This window comes from Saccopteryx bilineata, chromosome 3, assembly GCF_036850765.1.
Source record: "Saccopteryx bilineata isolate mSacBil1 chromosome 3, mSacBil1_pri_phased_curated, whole genome shotgun sequence".
Classification (NCBI taxonomy): Eukaryota; Metazoa; Chordata; class Mammalia; order Chiroptera; family Emballonuridae; genus Saccopteryx; species Saccopteryx bilineata.
In genome coordinates, this window is record NC_089492.1 from 268179646 (window position 1) to 268203855 (window position 24210).

Consider the following 24210-nt stretch of genomic DNA (forward strand, 5'->3'; position numbering starts at 1 on the left):
CAGCTCCATTCCCAGGGACTAACTAGCCTCTTAGCCACACAGCACAAAAATACTTGCATTTCTAGGGAGCTAGACAGTCACATTGTGACATGGCTCAACCCTGCCTTTGTCTTCAGTTTATTCCCTTACCCTACTCAACTGCCCCAGCTAGAGTCCTGAAGCCTGTGGGCCTCCCTCCCAAAGCAGAGCTTGCATGCACTGAGGAACGAGCAGAGTGCCTCACAAAGTGCTCAGGACACTGGCTTGTCCACATTGACGCCATGTTAGACTTGCAGGGGTGGAAGTGTCGTGTGGAGGCCATCATATAGCCTATACCCCGTGGAAAGAGGTGCAGACATGAGTACAGCTCTAGGCACTCTGGTTCCTCTACCACTGTTGTCTGCATGTGTCTGTGCATGCATGTATGTGTGTGTGTGTGTGCGCGCACACACACACACACACACACACACACCTACACTCAACTAAAAAATGACCAAGTCATCCCTTCTGGAGTTGAGTCCTGTTCTGACCCCAATCTGGAGTCAGGAGTGGGTTAGACGTAAACAATGGTCCTAGGGCATCTGTCTCAGCCCTGTGTCCCTGCTCCCCGGATGCTGTGGAGAGAGTGTCACGTGTCCTGCGAATGGAGGTCCCCTCTAGCATGAGCTCTTCCCAGAGGCTTCTGCAGTAACCCTGACTTAGGTACAGCCCCAGAATGGCCCTCCCCCACCACCCTCTGCACTGTTCGGCCTACGTCAGGACACCAGCAGCTTCTTGAGATTTTCAGGGGACCCCTCCTTGGACTCCTTCCCTTTCTTGTCTTCCTGTTTTCTCATATCTGCTCCCTGGCTAAACTGTTCTGTCCTGTGGCTGAGCCCACATTGAGCAGGTAAAAGGCGCCTCGTTTCCTGTAATTCCAGGCCCAGCCAGGTAACCTGGTGCAGGTAGCTAGGAGCCTAGGCGGCACTGTTCCTTTGTCCCCTCAGCTCATCTTCACGCCCACGGCCACCGTCGCTACTGTGCAGCCTGAGCTCGGCACTGGCTCCCCCGCCCGGCCCCCCACCCCCGCCCAGGTGAGGACTCCATGCTTGTGGGAGGGCAGGGGGGTGGGCACCCTGTAGAGGGGTATTGATACTGGGTGTGGGCCCAAGCCCTGGTGGAGCTTGGAATCTTTGGAAAGGTTGGGATCTTCTAGGAAAGCAGATGGGAGACAGGATAGCCCAGTGCTCCCAGACTTGCTCCTCCGTTCCCCATTGAGAAGGTCTCAGCCATTCTTGACTCTGTTCCTGCAACATAGGTCAGGAGTCAGAGAGCAGCATGCTGAGGCACGCATGCAATAATGAACGGGTGGGCCTCGCTACCTTTGCACCTCACACTCTGCCTCCCCAGCATAACTACTGCTGCTGTTGTCGCTTCTTAAGTGGAAAATCCCATCCTGGTTACACGTACAAGCACCTCTAGGAATCAGGGAGAGTGGCATGGAAGATGGAACAAAGATGAGTCCTGGGGCCCCCTTCTGCTGGGAGCACACAGACACTGCCGTGCTGTAGAGATTCTGTGGGCAGCGGGGCGAGGAACACCCTCCCACTCCCATCTGCCCATCCCCCAGCTACAGAATGGGGACCACATGGAGAGCAGTTGGTAGCAAGATGATCCAATTTGTCAGACGCAAGCCTGGCATAGCCTCTGTGTGTCCAGCAGAGGGCACCAGGGACCAGGCTGAATGAGCAGGCCCAACAGGGTGTACTGTTAAACCTCATTTTGAGAACAAGGTAATCCTTTGCCTGGCAGCCTTGCAAATCAATTAACTTTCAAAGTGTTTCCCGGGCCTGTTCCAGTGTGGCAAGCCCCGCACCCTGCTGTATCTGGGAATTCTTTCTAAGTGACATGCACCCCATCCTGATAAGTTTGGAGAAGGCGGGGAGTCAACAGAAGGGAGAGAGCCAGGCCTGCCTGCCCAGACCTGCCCCAGGTGGGGCAGTCCGTCTTCCCTTCTCAGAATTCCATCTGCTGATGGATCCCATCACCAGCACTCTTTCTTGTTCCCTTTAGAACCTCTACCTGCTCCTGGTTTCCCTTTCAGCCCCTGACTCATTCTCTCTTTCTTCCTCTCTGATTTTACGACCTACTCTCCTGTTCAGTCACTCCTGGATCCGTCCCTGACTCCTTCCTTATCTTAGTTGTGTTGGCATTGCTCCTTCCCACATTCTCTGGACTCCTATAGACCCCTCTTTTCCAGGTACAGAACTTGACCCTTCGACCACAGCAGACACCAGCTGCAGCGGCTTCGGGCCCTACCCCCACTCAGCCTGTCCTGCCCAGCTTGGCCCTGAAACCCACGCCAGGTGGCAGCCAGCCTCTGCCTACCCCATCACAGGGCAGAAACACTGCTCAGGGTTCTCCCGCAGGTGCCAGGTCTGGCCTAACTGACAATGTGATGGAGCCACTCAAGAAAGGAGATGTCAACAGCAGTGTGCCAGGGAGCTTGGAGGGCCGGGCTGGGCTCAGCCGGACAGTGCCCGCTGTGGCTGCCCATCCCCTCATTGCACCAGGTAAGGGCTCCAGGAAGAAGGAACCTATCCCAGAAAACTCTAGAGGACTATGGGACAGGGAAAACGTTCCTTTCTCCCATGGACATGCTTAGATACCAACCACGTGTCTCTCCCCTCTTCCAACCTTGAGCTGTTCATCAGCTTCTGGTTCTTTTTCATGCTTCCTATCCGACTGGAAAGGAGGAAGCCACGTCAGTTGGCATAAATGTGTCCCTCTTCGTAGTGGGCATAATGGCAAATCACGGAGTGTACGATCTCAGCTCTTAACCTTGAGTGAGTGGAGGTTGACAGTGGGACTATTTTGCAATTCTCTAAGAGTCAGCCAAAAGGCTAGCCAGAGGCATGTAAGAACACAGGCAGATGAGGAAGTCAGAAGTTCATTTTCTCATCATTCCACAGACATTTGTTGACTAATATTTGCCAGTTATATTGCCAGTTGTACATGAGCACAAATCAGTAAGACCGGGCCCTGCCCTCCAGGACAGCACAGCTTGGAAAGGTAGACAAGGGCAATGCAGTAGTGTTTTGAGTGTGATAATATACTGCTCACAAAAATTAGGGGTTATTTTATCAGTTCATATTCAGTTGGAAATATCCCCTAGTTTTTGTGAGTAGTATATATGTGAGCTCTGAGCACTATAGGAACACTATAGGAACTTCTCCCTGTCCTCAGGGAAAAGAACCATGAAAGGCTGCCAGTTAGAGCAGGGGTAGTCAACCTTTTTATACCTATTGCCCACTTTTGTATCTCTGTTAGTAGTAAAATTTTCTAACTGCCCACCGGTTCCACAGTAATGGTGATTTATAAAGTAGGGAAGTAACTTTACTTTATAAAATTTATAAAGCAGAATTACAGCAAGCTAAAGCATATAATAATAATTACTTACCAAGTACTTTGTGTCAGATTTTCGCTGTTTGGCAGAATTAATCTTTATAAAACAACTTACTATAGTTAAATCTATCTTTTAATTTATACTTTAGTTGCTCCGCTACTGCCCACCATGAAAGCTGGAACGCCCACTAGTGGGTGGTAGGGACCAAGTTGACTACCACTGAGTTAGAGTAACACTTGAGAATAAATGTAGCACATTAAAAAAATAATCCAGCAGGTTACTTGTGAGGCAAGTTCTGCTAGGGTGGTGAATCAGTCTTCCCTAGGGCCAGATTCCTTTCCCTGCCTGCTGAAATCCCAGCGCTGCCTCTGTCAGCCATCTTGAATGAGAAAATCTGCCAAGAGCCCTAGAAGCCTGACTGATCAGTCTAGGGAACAAGACCAAGCTGTTATAGCACAGAAGTATTTATAGATAGTGGTAGACCACATGGGTTTGCATTAGAGAGACATTTACCCTGGTCACATCCCTGAGACACCACTAACCCTCTGCCCTCATCCAGACCATTTTACCACCCAATCTATTTTCCCCTTGAGAACCTACTATATGCTTGTTACTAACGAAGATGGTCAAAATATGATTCCTTACCTAAAGGAAGTGTGCAGCGGAAAGGAGGCAGCCAAATAGATAAGCAAATCCATTCAATGTCATACCTTGTTACAAGAGGCAAGTGGCACAGAGCACAGATGGTCATCTCGGCACCAGGCAGGGCGGGTCAGAGATGCTGTCCCTCAGATGAGGTGGCACAAGTCTCGAAGCATGAGCGGTTTACACAACAAAGTAGATGAAGGGATTCGAGACAGGAAAACACAAGTTGAGCATGACAGCTGGGAAGAATCTGAATTCAAATCCTTTATTCACCTTTTTGCAGTTTTAAGGACAGAGGGTTGGCCTCTGCCTTCCAGTGGGCACTACAGAGCCTGTGGAGGCCTCACTGCTGTGGCTCCAGGTGCTTCTCTCTGCCTGGCATTGCTTTCTCCAGAGATGGGTTCAGTCTCTTCCTTTTATGGAGAGAGAAACTGAGGCGCAGAAGTGTAAAGACTGGGGTTCTTACAATTAGTTGAGAGCAGCTTAGACTAGAGCAGGAACCCCAAGTTAGCATTTCTTCTACCTGCCCATTGAACATACAAGCCCTAGAGCAGAACTGGGAACCAGTTCCTTGTCTGGCGCAATCAGATCCTGGCTCTTAAACATCAAGCCCTATTTGCCTCTCTCAGTTCTTACAGTAATTTAGGGCTTCCTAGGTCTTTCTTATTTCTGACCCAAAGCTCAAAGAGACTGACAGTTCTGGGGTTTATGGCATCTAATGGAGGGCTCTCTTCTCTTGAGCCTGGTCAGGGTGAAGCAGGTGGGTTACAGGATGAGGTAAGTCTAGGGCCCTACGTGTGGCATGGAACTAACAGTATGTGGCTATATGCAGTTCAGAGGCCAGTGGTTCCGCAGAACTTTCTATGGAGCAGCTGTGAGCTGCAGACCACAAAGACCCTCTCCCCAGAAACACAAATCAGTAGGCTTTGCATTGTTCCTGCCTCCTACACCCCCTCCTATTCTTCCTTTCTTCTCTCACCCCTTCCTCTCTGTAAATACTATGGTTCCACTCCCCCACCCCCACCTCCCAAATGGATGACAGCGGGGAGGTTTGGGATACTGCAGATCCTCACAGGGCCTCTGGAACAACAACAACAAAAAGACCGAAGTAACCCTTATGACCTGATTTGGGGGACGAGAAGGGGGTACAGCCTGGAGCAGCACCTGCCCTGGGCTCCACAGCTCCCCAGGCAGAGGTAACTCCTGGCCTCCTGCCCAGCCAACCCACTGTGAATGCAGTGATCAGAGCATGCGCGCATGCGTGGGTGGGTGAGGGCGCCGAGCGTTTTTTTGTTTGTTATTGGAGCATTTTTTGAGCTAGCTGGCTGGTTGCCCCCAGGGAAAGTAACCAGTGGAGACTTGGGGGGGGCTGTGGGGGAAGTTCAGAAGAGGGAAATGTGGTCCCCTAGGGGCTGTTTCCTCTTAGAGCAGGCAAACGCTCTAGTCCCAGCTGGGACGGCTCCCACTGACAGCTGTTTGGGGGCAAAGCCCCTCCCCCACCGCAAGCTCCCTGCTGTTCCTGCTTCTATCACCTTGGCAACCGGCTTTTTAGGTTCTGCAAATAGAAAAGGTCCCTTAAGCCCTGAAAAGGGGTGGGTTGGTGGGTGGGGGAGGGGACTAGGGGGCGGAGAGCAGAGCCTGAGAGGTTGGGCTTCTGTGACAAGAGGACTGAACAAGGGAGGGCAGGAGAGGGGCAGGGGCAGGGTCCCGTGGGCCTGGCCTCAAGGGAAAGCTGGGCCACAGCTCTGATAGGAGGCTTGGTTCTCGGAGTCCTCATTCTAGTGGATAAACTCGAGGTCTTGGGTGCACACTCAGGCCCAAAGGTGAGGAGAAGGTTGCTGACCGGGAGGGAGATGTTGTGACAAAAGGGAACTGTCTGGTCATTGCAAATCCTGGGCCCTTTTCACACGATTGTGCCGCAGACGCGAGGGCTTTGTTCTGTCCCCTCATCCCTCCTCAGGTCTCATGGACGAGACAGAATTTTCTGTTGGGAAGGCCTGCCACATAGCAGCTTTGTTTTATCACAGAGAGGGTTTTGTGTCAGGGGAAGAGATTTCTGTCTGTGATAGGCCAGACAGTGGGATGCTTGCTGATTCTAGGAATCTCGGGTACCACACTTCCCCCCAACCTGAAGCAGCTGCCAAACTATGGGGTAGACACACTTTTACTCAGAGATTCCAAACAATCAAACATGTAGGAGGGCCTGTTATCTAGTTGGAATCAAAATTTCTAACAATTTTGATGTTAGGATCATGCAACCAGCTATGAAGGTCATTTCAACTATCCACTATAGGACCAAATTTAGATTACCAAGAATCTCCTTGTGTTAGGGAGAAAAAATCCACAGGATATCAGTGGAGGAATTTTATATTTTGTCTAAAAACATCCCTCACCATGGGTTCGCACATGTGAGAGGGGGGAGAGGGTCAACTGTGATACACAAAAGAATGTTGAGCTTTCCTTCATTCCTGAAATCCTTCAACCAAGGCTCTGGTTATATATTATATATTACTTCCATGGTCACTGCCGGCTAATAATAGTAATTACAGTTAATAAATAATCGTATTCCAGGCACTGTACTAAATGCCTTCCCTACATTTCTCATTTTATCCCAACAAAGATTACCATATTTCCCCATGTATAAGACTCACCTAAATTTTGGGGCCCGAAATTTGGGGGGAAAAGAATGTGCTACATAACCTACTGTAATATACCGGTAACAAGTGTGAAACAACAAGCGTGAAAAAGCTGGAAATGCAAGTAAAAAAAATCTACAACCACTGTATAGGACGTACGCACCCAGTTTTTAGACCCCAAATTTTTCGAAAAAGGGTTTGTCTTATACATGAGGAAATATGGTATTTCATCTCACCAATGATGGCTCAGATAAGAATAACTGTCTTCCCCAAATAGTTTTTCACTCTTTAATTGTCCAGGTCAGCTCAACAAATATTCGTTTAGCATCTATTATGTGAAAACATAATGCTAACCATGTGGGAGTTACAGAGATGAACAAGTTTAAATTCCAGTAGGGATTGTAGAAATTTGAGTTGCACCTTGAAAAATGAGTAAGTTTCGAGAACTGAACAGAAGGAGGATTATCTCAGCTGGCACTGGGAAGTACCTACACCCAGAGAGGCCATGTGTGCCTGTGACCATCTGTTCATGTAGGTGGGACCTGCTCCTCCTTCCCTTCCCCTGCCTACTGCCATTAGCTGTGGGTACCCAAAAGACCTTCATCCCTGTCCCCCTCATGTTTTATTCTAACACTTGGCCCCAGAGGAGCTTGTCTGTTCTTACATTTCAGAAATGTACCACCTGTCAGCAGATGCCTTCCCAACACGCATCTATCCCTAACAGCAGGCGCATGCACCAGGTGCATTCCCTGGGCCCCGACTTCTGCAGGACCCCACAAAACCCCAACTTTACACTTTTTTCTAATGTAAGGGGCTCAATATTTTCTTCTGCGCCGGGGCCTCAACTGACCTTAATCCTCCTTTGCTCCCTGTCCTCCTCCTCTGTCCCCATAGGTTGACACTTATTGATAGGATATTTCCACTTGGCTATCACCCCACCTGAATACACAGGTTTAAAATTTGGAGAATTCTTTTTTTTTTTTTTTTTTTTTTTCTGAAGCTAGAAACAGGGAGTGACAATCAGACAGACTCCCGCATGCGCCCAACCGGGATCCACCCGGCACGCCCACCAGGGGGTGACGCTCTGCCCACCAGGGGGCGACGCTCTGCCCCTCCGGGGCGTCGCTCTGTTGCGACCAGAGCCACTCCAGCGCCTGGGGCAGAGGCCAAGGAGCCATCCCCAGCGCCCGGGCCATCCTTGCTCCAATGGAGCCTCGCTGCAGAAGGGGAAGAGAGAGACAGAGAGGAAGGAGAGGGGGAGGGGTGGAGAAGCAGATGGGCGCTTCGTCTGTGTGTCCTGGCCAGGAATTGAACCCGGGACTCCTGCACCCCAGGCCGACGCTCTACCACTGAGCCAACCGGCCAGGGCCTTGGAGAATTCTTAAACAAAACAAAAACCCAGAAGTCTTCCTCTGTAGAAAGATCCCCATTCCCAGTTCCTGACTGCTGCACGGAGCCATGAGGTATTCCTTCACCCCAGGCTCACAATCGCAGGCTTGTTTTGACTTCATTTTCCTTCACCAGAGGGGAGAAGGTTGTAATGGGCAGAACATAGGCTTTGAACTTAGACCTAGCTTGAGACCTCATTTTCATCACTTACTAGTTTTATGACCATCATCAAGTGACTTAATGTCTGTAAACATCAATTCATTTAAAAACAAAGATAATTGTATTTACCACAGGCTGTAAAGATGAATGAGATGGTCTGCAAAGGTGACCATCACAGAGTAGGCTCACGACAGGTTAACTTAACTGATTGCCAGGACATTCTACTCACAGCTGCTCGAGTCATCTTCCTCCCAGCCATTCTTCCTTGTTTAGGAACCTTCACTGTATCTTTTATTTCCTACTCTAAGGAACCTTCACTGTGTCTTTATTTCCTACTCTAAGGAACCTTCACTGTATCTTTTATTTCCTACTCTAAGGAACCTTCACTGTATCTTTATTTCCTACTCTAAGTCCAAGGAACCTTCACTGTATCTTTATTTCCTACTCTAAGGAACCTTCACTGTATCTTTATTTCCTACTCTAAGGAACCCTTACTGTGTCTTTATTTCCTACTCTATCAGCCATGATACCCAGTCTATAAGAGGGACTCAATAAATAGCATGTAATAGCTTCTGATAGACCGACTCTGACTCTGGGGGGCCCTTCAAGATGCCCCCCACACTGCCCGCTGAACTACTCTAATTGCCCCTTGCTTCCTCCCATAGATCTCTGCCTCATCTTCCCCACTCCCACTCCTTATCTGACCTCTCGCATCCCGTTACCACTCACCTTCAGGTGTAATACTCCCCTTTCATTGTCCATCCCGCCAAGATTACCTCGAAAGGCTCAACAGCTTCCAACTAATCCGCCAAGGCTGTGTTTTCATCTGTGCTTCCTGACTTGTGTTACTCGCCCAGCAGCATTTTTTGAGCATTGGTTATGTACAAGGCACCATACCTCGTCTGCACATTGTACAAGTCACTGGGAAACGACTCTCAGTGTTTGCTTGTAAAACGGAAACACTGCCCATTCACCTCAGACACATATTGTAAGAAATACATGAAAGTCAAATTATAAAAATGCTTTGAAGGGTTCACATCAACATACAAATAGCAGATAGAATTTTAAGAATAGCTACAGTTTATTGAGTGTCTACTAGGGATAAACAAAGACAGTAAACTTCTTTGTGGTTTAAACATAATATTCCAGCCTGACCAGGCGGTGGCGCAGTGGATAGAGCGTCGGACTGGGATGCAAAAGACCCAGGTTCGAGACCCCGAGGTCGCCAGCTTGAGCATGGGCTCATCTGGTTTGAGCAAAAATTCACCAGCTTGGACCCAAGGTCACTGGCTCAAGCAAAGGGTTACTCAGTCTGCTGAAGGCCCACGGTCAAGGCACATATGAGAAAGCAATCAATGAACAACTAAGGTGTCACAACAAAAAACTGATGATTGATGCTTCTCATCTCTCTCCGTTCCTGTCTGTCTATCCCTCTCTCTCTGTCTCTGTAAAAAAAAAAAACAAAAAAAAAAAACATATTCCATTTGGTAACAACTCCTCTATGTAGTATGTATCACCATTTACAGAGCAAGAACTCAACATTCAGAGAGGTTAAGCACTTTGTCTAAGGCTGCACAGCCTAGAAGTAGCTGCACAGCCTAGAACCAAAATTCAAACCAGATCAGTCTGACCCTTAAAACCCATGCCTTTAGCTACTTAATGCTGTACTAGCTATCATCCCTCTGCCACGGATGAGGTAGTTTCTTTTTTCATGCTCCAAGCTGCCTAATAAGGAATCCTGTTCACAGAGGATGTTCGCTAGTTTTGCCAGGTGTCTGCAGAGCAGCCTAAAGACCTGAAAGCGTAGGAACCCCTGCAGTTGGCAACTCTGTTTTCATAACCCAGTTTCCTCTTACAGGGAAACTGGCCTTCGCTCTACTCCCCTCTCAAATTCCTTCTAACCCTCTGCCCCAAAGGACTGTGTCACGGGAAATTCATGTGGCCGTTGGCTGTCAGATTTCCTAAAAGGAGCTTTCTTATCTGTGGGTATCAGACTCTGACCTCTAGATTGAACCTCAATCTCGGTTACTCCCTGAGGCCTGATTCCACGAGACATCTGTGGAGATGAGCAGCCTCCTGAGGGTGCTAGTACCATCTAGACCAGGGGTAGTCAACCTTTTTATACCTACCGCCCACTTTTGTATCTCTGTTAGTAGTAAAACTTTCTAACCGTCCACCGGTTCCACAATAATAGTGATTTATAAAAAAGTAGGGAAGTAACTTTACTTTATAAAATTTATAAAGCAGAGTTACAGCAAGTTAACGCATATAATAATAATTACTTACCAAGTACTTTATGTCAGATTTTCACTAAGTTTGGCAGAATAAATCTTTATAAAACAACTTACTATAGTTAAATCTATCTTTTTATTTATTTATTTGTATTTTTCCAAAGCTGGAAACGGGGAGGCAGTCAGACAGACTCCCACATGCGCCCGACCAGGATCCACCCAGCATGCCCATCAGGGGGCGATGCTCTGCCCATCTGGGGCGTTGCTCTGTTGCAACCAGAGCCATTCTAGCACCCGAGGCAGAGGCCACGGAGCCATCCTCAGCACCCGGGCCAACTTTGCTCCAATGGAGCCTCGCTGCGGGAGGGGAAGAGAGAGACAGAGAAGAAGAAGAGGGGGAGGGGTGGAGAAGCAGATGGGCGCTTCTCCTGTGTGCCCTGGCTAGGAATCAAACCTGGGACTCCTGCACACCAGGCCGACGCTCTACCACTGAGCCAACCAGCCAGGGCCCTAAATCTATCTTTTTATTTATACTTTGGTTGCTCCGCTACCACCCACCATGAAAGCTGGAATGCCCACTAGTGGGCAGTAGGGACCAGGTTTACTACCACTGATCTAGACCTAACCTAAATTGCTTCCTTTTCTGGCTTTTCCCCCATAGACACCCTGGGTTCATCTGCACAGGATGCCCAATAGGTTCCTGAATGCGCCATGGTATTTTAGACCTCTGCGTCTGCCCACACGCTGTTCCTTGTCTCATCTTGCTGAGTGGTGCCAAACACTTGCTTCATCTGGGGAATACTCTCTGCTCTCCCTCCCCTCTTCTGTGTTCTCGGCATTCTGTGCTTATCTCCTATAATAACACTTACCCGGTTATGCTGAGAGAATCTGTTTACCAGCTGTCTCTTGTACTAAACCGTTATCTATTCAAGAGTGGTCCCCTTGAATAGTCAACACCAAACATAGTACTTGGTCTGTAGTAGGTACTTCCTAATGTTTGTTGAATGCATGAATGGTTGAAAGTATCTCTTTCTAACCCATAAACAGTAGTGGGTAGTATTAAGCTATGCGGTTCCTCTCTTACAGGCTTCCTCCCCTCGCAATATCCGCAATATTCTGGTAGCTCCAAGCTCTAATCAATTATTGACGGGGATGCTTACAGCTCCCGCGTACTTTGGGACAAGAGTCCCTGCATTTCTGGGACAGGGAGCTGTTTCCAGCATACTTAAAGCTTTGAAATCAACAGAGATTCGTTATTGATAAGCTGACAGTGGAATCAGTGAAGGGGCGTGTCAGTAATCCTTCCCAATCAGCCCTCCTGCCTGGAGGACCTTAATTCTCTTGTTGCTAACAATCAGTGTTTTGGGAACAGTGAATTGGCCTCTTCAGATTCTAAGGAAGCTGTTCAAGGTTAGAGCACCAGACCTTTCCCTGGAGTCTCTCATTGGAGCTGGGCCCTAGTTCACCAGGCCCCAGGCCTCCCGCCCCTGCTCCTTAACAGGAAGGGCTGCTGAGGCCTTCCAAAGCTCTGGAAGAGGTCCCATGGAACCAACCCTTTGATCCTTAGAAGCGATGAACTTTCCGGCAGCAGAGGTTTGGGGAACCCAAATGGGTGCAGGGGAGAAATGAAATTATTGGGCATAGGAAAAAAATAAGAAGGAAGGTCCAGAGAGATTTCTGTGCATTCATTTTGTAAATAGGTAGGCCCCATCCTAGCTGTAGGGAAGAAGGATGTGACCACCTCTGGTATCACAGCTTCCATGAGAAATGCCCTCCTTCACCGTCCCAAACTGAGCTGGGAGGGCTGGGAGGGCTGGGAGGGCTGGGAGGGCTGGGAGGGCTGGGAGGGCTGGGAGTGGGAGAATCCGTTGATCTTAACCATGATCAGCAGCAAACATTTGCTAAGCATCTACAAACGTGTAGAGTATCATGTTGGACAATGTGGCAGATAAAAGAAACATAAAAGCCTTCCAGTAATTTTTTTTTTCATTTTTCCGAAGCTGGAAACAGGGAGGCAGTCAGACAGACTCCCACATGAGCCCGACCGGGATCCACCCGGCATGCCCACCAGGGGGCAATGTTCTGCCCCTCTGGGGCATCGCTCTGTTGCATCCAGAGCCATTCTAGCGCCTGAGGCAGAGGCCACAGAGCCATCCCCAGCGCCAGAGCCATCTTTGCTCCAATGGAGCCTCGGCTGCCGGAGGGGAAGAGAGAGACAGAGAGGAAGGAGAGGGGAAGGGGTAGAGAAGCAGATGGGCGCTTCTCCTGTGTGCCCTGCTCGAGTCCCGGAATCGAACCCGGGACTCCTGCACACCAGGCCGACGCTCTACCTCTGAGCCAACCATCCAGGGCCATCCAGTAAAATTAAAGCCACTTTTTTTATTTAGAAAAAAGAAACACAAAACATCTTTGCCTGAAAAACCATACAGTCTGGTTGGATGGATAGGGGATAAATGCAGACACACACAAAATGGAAGTATTCCCATTTAATTTAATCTAAGACTCCACTGACTGTAAGAAGTACCGTTATTTTCTCAACTCTTAAGAAAGAAAAGCACTGCCAATTAAACCTACGTCATCGCCTGTAGATGCATCCCAATTCAAAAGATGTTAAATGGGAGGTGGGGGAGACAATTTTTAAGAACCAGTGAAATACATTAAAAGACAGTACGTGTTAAGTCACAAGTGAATCAAACAAACAATAAAAGCGTTCAGGAATTCTGAGGGAAAGCTTACCAGTGAGGGTTAAGGCCAAGAGGACAAACACAGGCGCTGAGCCCAGGCCAAAGGAGCTTAGAGCTTAGATCACTGAGGCGGAAGGCAGGACTCCAGAGAAGGGAAGCGTTAAAGTGGAAGCCAGCAGGGTACCAGGGGATGGGTGGTTTATGCACAGTGAGCAGAGCCATTTGGGGGTGTTGAAAGTTAGAGCAGGAAGGTAGTGAGCAGAGGTTGGACAGGAGGAAGGTTGTCCATAAACCAGACAAAACCGGAATGGCCTACAGGGTTACCACCTGCCTCATCCGTGTTCTGGCCCCGGAGAGGACAGACAGGTCTTGTGAGACAAACTATCTGGAGCCTCACCATGTTCGTCATTCATTCATTCAGCAATACTGATTGAGCATTTACTAAATTTGAGGAGCTTTGAAGGAAACAAATGAATCATGTTCATTCTGCCTACTAAAGGAGATGAGCTGTTTACTGAAATAACTATGAGATAGGTATGATCATTACCCCCATTTTAAAGATGACACAGAGGTACACAGTGAGGTCAAGTAACTTGCCAGCATCCCATGGCTGGACAGTGGCAGAGCTAGAATTCAAATCCAAGCATTTTGACCCGAGAGCCCACATCACTAGAAACGCTGTGTCTCTGAGGGCAGAGACCCTGAGCGGCTCAGAAAGGGAAGAGTCCTGTTAGCTGTAATGGCAGGGAAAGGATGACAAGGATTTGATTTGTGGCACTCCAGACACTGTGAGACAAGATATAAATTCCATACAGGGGACAGTGAGCAGTAAAGATTGCTTGGATCAAAGAAATAATAAGAATTAAAAGATTAGTTTGTGTTGTAAAAAGATCTTGGCCGTCAGGGGCTTTAGACAACTGCAGACAAAGGAGAGTCCCAGACGGCTTCTAATCAGGGATCAGATCTGTGCTAGGAAGATTGATTTGCAGTCATCTGTAAGGTGGACTATAGGGAAAAGAAACTAGCATCAGAAAGACCTATTGGAAGGTTGTTGCAATACTTGAAATAGAGGGACTTTTGATCCAGGATAATGTTGCAGTTGATTCATGGTATTTGCTTTTTATTAACCTCAAAAGTTTAAGGATGGGGAAAAAAAAAAGTTTAAGGATGTATACTCCACCCAAAATACGTTGGAGTCTGGCCTATGAGCTTTGTTTATAGCCGTGGCATATACTAGCATCATTTGTTCTAAAACACTTGCCTTCAGTCTTCCACGAGCAGCACAGGGTGGGGGGGGGGGGGGAGTGGGACAGGAGGGGAGGTCTAGGGATGGAGGGCCAGGAGCCAGCAGCCACCTTTCCCAAACTTGATAGATGAACATGCATTGTCCCTAACTGTACTGTTTATGCTCTATAGGTCTAGAACCTTTTTCTCTCTAACCTTTTTTTTTTTTTTCACCTTAACAAATCATGAATTTTAAACTGTTTTTCTCTGATAGCTACTCCCATCAAATTGTAAAACCGGAAAAGACATGTGTGATCACCCAAGCTTCTTGATCCACAGATAGAATTCTGAAGCCTGAGAAGGCAAGGGACCATCTCGGGCCACACAGCCAGTTACTAGTGGGACAGGGCACTGCTCCTCTGACCGGCACCTTCTCCAGCCCTCCCCTCAGATGGGCAGCCCCTAGAATGACTCTATCCCAAGCCAGGAATTCGTGGTTTTGTAATAAGAGAGAGGTTTGACTTGAGTTTTCAGTGAGGATAGGCATCATTCTGCAGGCCTGTTCAGCTGCCAGAGCCTGACAGGGCTCATGATGGCATCTGCAGTATTTCAAGTGCCTATCAAGCCATCTTAAAAATTCCTCATTGTGACGTTTACCTGATTAACCATTTTTCCCCAGTTCAGTTTTGAGCTATTTAGTGTGGAATTAGGAGACAAGACTTAGGTCGGGGTTAGGGGCAACTTATAAATCACCAAATGCCTGCTGGCGGTTTCTGTTTAGACATTCTACCATCACCTCAAACCCAACACAGTTCTCTCTAAACCTCATCACCAAACGAGTTTCCCTCTTTCATTGTTGACTGGCAACCAGACTAGCCTTGTGGGCTGTCCACATTCCCTCTCTCTGCCTACAATCAAGGACCACTTTGTTTTTCCTTAACCCCTCTCGCTTCTGGCCTTTCCTTTCCATTCCCATTGGCATTCTGTTTGGGGCTCCATGCTGGGCTGTGATGAGGTAGTTGGAAACTTGCATGTAAATAGACAAACTTTGAGAAAGATGGTACCTCTCCTAACTCAGGTTTGAAATCTGCCTACTTTGCATCCATAAGCATCACAGGATCCTTTTTAAATATTAGCTCAGAACCCAGAATTTGTCTTCATCCCCATTGACTGGGAGCCTTCGGTTATAAAACTCCGTTTGCGAGCGTCTAGCTATGGCCCTGTTGCTTGCATGGCACAGCCTGTCTCTGCAGGCTCTCCAGCTGTTGCAGTCTCTGTGAGGGCCACTCTAGGCAGGACAAATTCAGCTGAGCTGCCCTCATGCTAAGCTGGCCTGGATGCCACTAGACAGAGAGTGAGCGGTGTGAGGACAGTCGCTTTCGGAGCTGTATTTCCTGAAACCCTACTGTATACAAGGCATGAACTGGACCCTGAAGGGATTACTAAGAAGTATAAGCATCCTCACCTCGGAGGTTAACCAGGTCAGTCTGGTTAAAGTGGAGGAAGAAAAAGGCCACAGCAAATGGCAATAAATGAATTCCACTGCAAGACAATAACTTTACTTAGCACCCATCTAATGTCAGGCACTATGCAAGGTTCTGGTTAAAGAGATATGTGATAGCTTGGACTCCAAGGGGTTTTATGATCTGGAAGGGAAGGTAGCTAAGAAACAATTATAGCCCACTGTAATTATGATAGAGGTAAGCCCAAGATACTTCGAGAACCCAATCGTTTTCATCATAACTAGAAATGTTATGTGTGTCAGGCACTGTGCTATGCATGTGATGTCATTTTTCTCGTTTTATTCACACAGAGTTTTTTTTTATTATTATTTCATTTTTACAACAACTTTCTGAGTAGGAACTATTTTTTATTTCCAATTTTTAGACAAGGAAGTTGAGGTGTAGAGAGGTTAAACACCTAGCCCAAGGTCCTATAGGATGTAACAGAAGGACCTGGCAGTGCAGCTGGTCTGCCTCCTGCCACGGTCTGAGGACCACTTACACCATTGATGCTTCCTGGAGGAAGCCAGCCCAGCAGAGCTGGGAGTGTGAATAAGAACTAGCCAGGCAGAGCTGGGCTGGGCGATGTTGGAAGGCTGCGTGTATTGAAGGCATTGGAGGAAAAGCAAGTGAAAGGCATGAGGGAGAGAGAACACGGCACACTAGAGAATCCAGTGTTTCTCTGAACAGCTGGAATGATCATAGAAGGCTTCACAGAGGAGGTGAGATTCCCATTGGGGCTTTGAGGGACAGTCAAGGGTCCAGTGTTTCAGCATAGGAAGAAAGCAAGGAAACAGAGAAAGTTGGGCCACAGCCATGACAGGCCAGGCTCTAGGTGAAAGAAAGGCACACTGAATTTGGGAAGCCTTCTTTATGTAGATGTGGGAGGGGGCACAGTTGGGGGGCATTGCAGAAGTCGCGGTCAAGCCCTGCCACCTAACCTGGTTTTTCCCCTTCAGCCTATACTCAGCTACAGCCACACCAGCTCCTTCCACAGCCGTCTGCAAAGCACCTGCAGCCCCAGTTTGTGATCCAGCAGCAGCAACAGCAGCCGCCAACGCCGCCGCAGCAGCCCCAGCAGTCACGGCCTGTCCTCCAAGCCCAGTCCCACCCCCAGCTTGCCTCCGTCCCTCCAAGCCTGGCCCTGCAGCCCAGCCCCGAAGCCCATGCCATGCCTCTAGGCCCAGTGACATCCACCCTGCCTCTCCAGTGCCCCACTGCCAACCTGCACAAGCCTGGCAGCTCTCAGCATTGTCACCCTCCCATGCCAGACGCCGGGCCTCACAATGGCTATCCTGAGGGCCTGTCCCACACCCCTCAACGCAGGTTCCAGCACGCCTCAGCTGTCATCCTACAACTGCAGCCTGCTTCACCAGTGGTAAGTAAGACGGTCCCGGGGCTCAGGGGGCCAGTGGGGGATACACAGCTCAGGTAACCCCTGGGCTGAGCGGTAAAGTCCTCTCTGGGTATTCTAAGAAAGAAAAGGAGCCCCTCTGTGATTTGAGGCTGGCTAAATCAATGTCCTTGCCTTCTACCCAAGCCCCACGGAAATAGGAGAAGTGTCTAGAATGTGAAGGCAATTAATTCATGAGATGACCATTCTCTGTCCTGTCCCTTAATAGCCCCAGCAGTGCACCCCAGATGACTGGAAGGAAGTGGTGCCCAGGGAGAAGAGTGTGCCTGAGACTCTGCAGGGCCCGTCACTGCATCAGCAAGCCATTGTCACTGCCATGCCTGGCGGCCTGCCCATACCCAAGAGTCCTAATATCCAGCAGCCCTCAGCTCACGGTATGAAGTGTAGTGGGGCCCCCGGGGGAGGGGAGGGAGTTGGCCTTCCTTGCCAGCCCCTGACACATAACACCTGGGTATCTAGGATGGAAGGGGGAAAGCTGTTACAAGCCCAAAGAAGCAACAGGGAAGCTGGGTAGATGAAAACAGGGTGGGGGGAGGGGAGAGAAGAGGAACCAAGGTAAAGAAGGGGGGCCCAGAAAGTATAAGGGAAAAGGATAGAGAAAGAAAAGGAGAGCTCTACGTGCAGACTCGGAGGTCCATGTGGCGTGGCTGTCAGTGTGTCTCCGCATCCATGTGCCAGGCTGAGAGTCCAGGCAGGTATCAGTCGTCTCAATTCTGTGCTTCATTTAGTATGAGATGGGAGTCCTTGAAATTGGAAATATACTGCTCACATTCATATTTCAGAATGAATATGAAGCAATAAAATATCCCCTAATTTTTGTGAGTACTATATGACAAGATAAGGAAAATAAATGTCTAGGGGGAGGCAGAAGGGGATTCAGGAGGAGTTCAGCTCATGGAACGCATCTTGGAAGGAACAGTGCTCAGCTCAGGGATCCCCATCTGTCTGCCTGTGAGTGCCCAGTGACAAGTGGACCTCTCCAGGACCCGGGTTTCAGGAGACTGCAGGATCCCGCTCCCCTGCCGAGAGAGTCACAGCAGTAGTTCTGCCCCTGCAGCAGTCCATTTGCTTCCCTTCCCCTCTCTGCAGTGTGCACAGCAATCTTGGCCCAGATCTCAGTGACATTCTGAGCCATTTGCTGCCTATAACTCAGAGACTGTGTCCTGGGGTGGTAGTGGGGGTGGGGAGAGCCAATGGAAAGAGAGTTTGGAAACTGAAGGAGGAGAGAGAGGTGAGAAGAATAGTATTTTAGGACAAAGTGGGGGGGGGTTGTTTATGGATGTCCTATGATAAATAGAGGATGGGATCAAGGAAAAGGAAAGCAAAAGAATATGGGGAAAGAATATTAGAAAAATAAAAAGACAGGAAGGAGGTCGTCGTTCTCTTGGCACACTTGAAAGATAAAGGGTTGATCATTTTGAAAAGCAGCCCATTCCATGGTGGAATTACTCTAATTATCAGACAGTCACTCTTCAAATTAAGCCCAATTCTGTTCTCCTAGAACAGCGGTTCTCAACCTGTGGGTCGCAACCTCCGTGGGGGTCAAACGACCAAAACACAGGGGTCGCCTAAAGCCATCGGAAATACATATTTTATTTTAAAAATGTATAATAAATATGTATTTTCCGATGGCTTTAGGCGACCCCTGTGATTTGGTCGTTCGAGCCCCGCCGGGGTCGCGACCCACAGGTTGAGAACCGCTGTCCTAGAATGTCCACCACTGGTTGTGATTCTGCCTTGTGAATTGTAACAGGGTCCATCTCCTACAGTGTTTGTAGACAGTTATCCTGTGTCTTTCCTCTTCCTCCCATTAAAAAAGAGAGAAAATTTCCAGACTAAATATCTGAGACTTTTTTTTTTCATTTGTTTTTTTTTTTAACCTATCACATGCCAAGACCTCCCATTCCCACATTCTGGTCATTCTTGTCTAGGCACTTTCCACCTTTTCATTAATTCTCTTAAAGTATGATTCCCAAAACGAAGCACCTTAATTCTAAATATAAAAAACCACTAGTCACCATGGGTTGGCGCCTGGCCCTAGCTGTATAAGCCTTTCAAGGGGCAGGTCTAGTTCCTAGATCTGCATGGGATGGTAGGGAGAGACTTAAATTTGTGGAACACCTACTACATGCCAAATACTGTTCCAAGTTCTCCTTTACCCATGATAATAACCCTGAGAAGGAAATATTATTGCCCTCATCATTCAGAGGAGGAAACCAAAAGCTTGAAAAGACTCTAGGTCACACAGCTAGGAAAAGGCAGCACCATGAATCTGGCTCCAAATCTAATTCGCTGGCCTTCCCTCCTCAGGGCGTTGCACCCATGGCCCCACATTATCTGCTCCAACCCAGGGGAATGATCCTGTTGGGTCACAGAGAGCCATGTCGCCTGAATTCCAGAGGGTTGGGTCTACTTTTTGTTTTTGTTTTTGAGGTTTCTTTTTATAAGGACCACTATCATTCCAGGTCTCCCCAATCTCAAACTTGTACAATTTATATTTTGAACCAAAATATAGTTCATTGCATGTGTTTAATGTTATCTTGTGAATTTAGCCCAGCCTAGTAAGAAAATGGTAATAGTTAATAGCTAACATTTACTGGGCCCTCTCTGCCAGGCTTTACGTGAGGTTCCTCACATAATCAGGACAGGAACCCCCTGAAGCAGGTACTGTTATCATCTCCATTTTAAAGATAAGAAACAGGCACAGAGAAAATATGTGGTGGGGCAGGAATGTTCACATCTGAATTTTGCTATTCATTATATTAACTCCTCTGCTAAACTTTGCTGTCTGTATATTAGATAGCATGTTTTCTTTGTCTTTAAACAATTTGCTGATAGAAATATTGACTAGGACCAGACTAAGGACACATGCCCTATCTATAGGTTGGTGATAATCAGCATTCTTTGTTACAAGTATTTTTTATCCAACAACCTGAAATGAATTGACAGTTTCCTACCTTTCTCTTATCTTGTCTATAACACTCTCAAAAATCACTTTTCATAACCTAATCAAGATGATAACACACATAATGAGCATCCTATCTATCTAATGAGAGAAGTAAGCTTTGCACTTAAATGTATAGCCATTGTGTATGTGTTTGAAAGCACTGTGTGATGGGAGGTAATACATAGAGAAAAAAGATCTGTACCCTACCTTCAGGGAGCTTGAGGTCTGCTAAGGAAGATGAGAAATGCATAGAAAAAAAAGTATACGATAAAAACTAAAATGTGATAAATGCCATAGTAGGATTATAGGTAAATGCTATAAGAGGGGAAAGTTACTACCAACTACAGATTACCAGGATAGATTGCAGAGAGGAAGTGGCATTGTTTGAGAGCAGGGGTTGGCAAACTACACCCCAAGGGCTAAATTCATCACATTACCAGTTTTTGTACAGCCCACAGTTATTAATGGTTTTTACATTTTGAGATATTTAAGAATTTAAAAAAAGAATAGTACTTCATGATACATGGAAATTATATGAAATCCAGATTTCAGTGTTCATAAAGTTTTATTGAAATACAGCCATGTGTTCATGGACATAGTCTCTGTGGTTGCTACAACAGCAGAGCTGTATTGTTGCAAGGGAGACCATGTGGCCTGCAAAATCTGAAATATTTACTATCTGGATCCTTCCAGAAGTTTGTCAACCTCTGTTCTTGAGTCTAGACCTTCAAGGACAAGTGGGGACCTGGACATGCAGAGATGGGGGAAGGGCATTCCAGGAGGGAGTAGTGGAAGAGGCAGGGAGTCAGGCAAGCGTGGACATGTTTGGAGAATAGAGAGAAGCTGTGTTAACCTTTGTTTATAAAACAAAATATAAGTGAATGAAATGCAAAGGCAAAAAAGAGGAGGAAATGTGAATGTTAATGGAAGAAAGCTTTGAGAATTTGAAAAATACTAGAAAGGAATGATAAGGGAATGGAGAAGGGGAAAGGTAATGAAGTAAACAATCAAGGAACAGAAACTAAGTGGGAAACGTGGAAACAAAGAAAATAGGATGAGGGAGATCTGAAGGGGAAAGAAGGAGAATATGAATGCTAAAGAAGACAAAAATGGGGAAATAGTGGAAATAGAGAAAAGTCAATCATGGAGAGATTCATGTTGTCTACTCAGCACAAAGCTGGGAAGGGGAAGTGAGACTTGTGAGTCACATATGTCTTTTATTATCCCCACAGCTCCTAGCATATCTACTGAATGAATGTACGGCCCCACAGTTCAGTTTAAACCAGTGTGGCTTAGAAAGAGAACTAACATTTATTGGGCTCCAACTGTGTGCCAGGCACTGCTGGCAATTTGTATAAACGTCCTCAGTTAACCTTCACAGTAAGCCTAAAGAGTAGGCATTATCCCCGTTTATGGAGGTGTAGCTGGGTCTCTTTGGTCATTACTTAACCCCTCTGATCTCAGTTCCCAGGGGGGAGAGTAATGACTACTTGTAGGGTTATTGTGAACACTAAGTGAGAGTGCATGCATATAGAGCTTGACACATTAAGCACACAATTACCGGTAGTTATTATTATTGCCTCCGTATTGGCCGACGTGGGAGTCCCAGTACACCACGCCACTGGGGACTTTAACCCGGGCAGGGCAGAGGTCCTTGTGGCATCGTGGCCGCCTCCCCAAACCAAAATCCTAAATCCTTAAAGCTCAGCAGGCCTCACCTCCGCTCCTCCAGGAGGGCGCGGGGCGGGGCCGGGCGGCCATACAAAGGAAGCCCGCGGCCCGGCTTCCGTGCTGGCGCCCCGCCTCCCTGAGGCCCCGCCCCGTACGGCTCAGGTCCCGCCCCCGGCGGAGGCGGCCGCGGGAGCCCTGCCGGGACGCGCCGCATTGTCTCAGCGGCGGCTGCAGCCCTCGAGCGCTCGCCGCGCGCAACCCAGCCGCTGCCCGCTCCCCCGCCCCGGCCTCGCGCCCCCGCCGCTCTTTGTTGACGCCGGCCAGGCCGGTAAGGTCGGATGCGCCGCGGCAGCCCCGGGCCCCGGCTCGGAGGCTCCCGGCGGAGAGGAGGCGACCCGCCTGGGCTCGGGACCCTGTGCGAGGCGGCCCCCAGCCGAGGGGCTGCGTAGGCCCCGCCCGGCCAGGCCCAGCCGGGCCCTGGACAGGTCAGTGCCCGTGCGGGGAAGGGGTTCTTGCCAGGAGGGTGTCCGCGGCCCGCGCTTGTTGCGCTGGTAACCGGGCACCGCCCTCCGGTGCCACTCCCGGCCCGGGCCTACTCGGCTGCTGGGCTGTGCCAGCCCACGACTCTCGCCCTCTCGGCGCCTGGGTGGTGTCCTGCGCCTCCCTCCCTCGTCGGGAACCCTGCCTGTCCCGCACTCCCCCGGAAGCCTCTGTCAACCTTGGCGTGCCAAATGCTTCCGTCTGCCCCTTCCCGGAGTCCCCGCACACCCCCACCCCCGCCCTCCCGGGACGGCGATCTACCGAGGAATGGACAGTCCGTTTAAGGGGCAAGGCTGCTGGCACCCGCTGTACTCCATCGATAGGAGTCTTCTGTCTTAGGAGGCCTGAGGCTTCGCCGTAGAGTTTGTTTTTAATCTAATTCAGTCTCACGAGGTTTTTAATTGGATAGAAAGGGACAGGCTGTTCTGTGTCTGTCTGCTCTTCCATTTTTAGAAGAGCATTTTCTCTTCTTCTCATGCCAAAAGAAGATATACTAATACTGTTGATCCTTTACATTAAATCAGGATTTGTGAGGTTCTCTATATAAATTGAAGTGCACAGAGAGGGAATAATTTGCCCAAGGTCAGGTTGCAAACTAATGATGAAGCTACAGTCTGTGCCAGTAATACCCTCATCATCCCTTCACCTGAGCAGATTTCACTGACATAACTGACATACTTTCAGTTCTGATCAACTTTCCTTTCCTTCCTATCCATACTTAGAATGTTTACTTTCTTCCTGTGCTGTCTACAGGCACACTCTTTTATTCTTTTTCCTGCTTTACAAATAATTGACAGCTTTCCCCTTCCATATTTCCCATCCTAGATCTTTAATCCTCTCCTGTTAGCATTTTGGGCCCAGAGGATTCCTTGTAGTGAAATAAACTACTGACCTAGATCCACCGTAAGTCCTCAATTTTTCTAGGACAGCCCCAATTTAAAATATTCCATCTATTGTCTATCAGCCTGTGTGTTTTGAGTTTTGGTTTAGAAAATACTCACTTTAATTTTATCTACCCTGTGGTCCTGGTCTTTTCCAGCCATTTGGCTCTGGGGCATAACTGAGTAATCCAATTATCATTCACCTGGGATTTTTCATCCCCTTCTGCGTCAGCCCAAATGTTGGAACTGTCAGGATTTCTAGGTGAGTCTGAACATTACAGGCTAATGAGCAAGGAAATTCCTTCTTACTCCTTTATTTCTGCCCCTTCCCACACTCCCCATCTTTTATACTAGTATAGGGCAGCAGACCCATGGCCGTGTCTATTGATTAAGGCTTAGGTTTAGGTCAGAAGGGAGGTAGGGCTTTATATCATTTTGACTCTAGAATGGAAAGTAACTTACTATGTTGGTTATAGGGCAAGAGAATCTGTCTTGAGTCTTTAAGATATCTGTACAGCTAAGTAGGTTTGGTTTCCTTCAGTTAGATTTAACACACCTCTGTGTGGCTTCTGCTTCATATAAAGAAAGCACTGTCCTAGGCACTGTGGAAAATGTAAAAGTGATTTTACCAAACAGCCCCCAACATCTGGAGCTATATTTGGAAATACCCACACTTTTGAATCCACTGATAAACTGTTTTCCACTGGTTCTGTATCTAAGTTCCAGTCCCTGCAAGGCGGGAACCAGAGCTCTGGTTTGGCTCATTCACAAGGGCTGTCTTGTTTCACAGAGAGTCCAGCAGATGGGTAGTGGTGCTCTTTTGGCACCTGCCCTTTCCAGGCTTTCTTCATCACTGAGTTCTTCTGCCTTTCAGCCCACCCAAGATCTGTTTTCATACACTCTGGGAAAAATAGATATCTTAT

General features: G+C 48.1%; 1 protein-coding gene and 1 non-coding gene across 6 annotated transcripts in view; one reads left to right on the top strand and one right to left on the bottom strand.

Annotated features, from left to right (window-relative positions):
• Positions 1 to 24210, top strand: part of PHC2 (polyhomeotic homolog 2) — a 116762-nt gene that overhangs the window by 67604 nt on the left and 24948 nt on the right. For 2 of the 5 annotated variants that reach the window (XM_066269729.1, XM_066269728.1), the window contains exons 6-9: positions 900 to 1052; positions 2219 to 2531; positions 16794 to 17212; positions 17457 to 17622. In XM_066269729.1, the coding sequence (XP_066125826.1) occupies positions 900 to 1052; positions 2219 to 2531; positions 16794 to 17212; positions 17457 to 17622 (1051 nt within the window). Of the gene's footprint in view, positions 1 to 899; positions 1053 to 2218; positions 2532 to 16793; positions 17213 to 17456; positions 17623 to 22047; positions 22352 to 24210 lie in introns of those variants that run through there. The other 3 variants (XM_066269730.1, XM_066269731.1, XM_066269732.1) reach the window with 3 other exon arrangements.
• TRNAP-GGG (transfer RNA proline (anticodon GGG)) lies at positions 7939 to 8014 on the bottom strand. The gene has a single exon. It is a non-coding gene; the product is annotated as a tRNA-Pro (tRNA).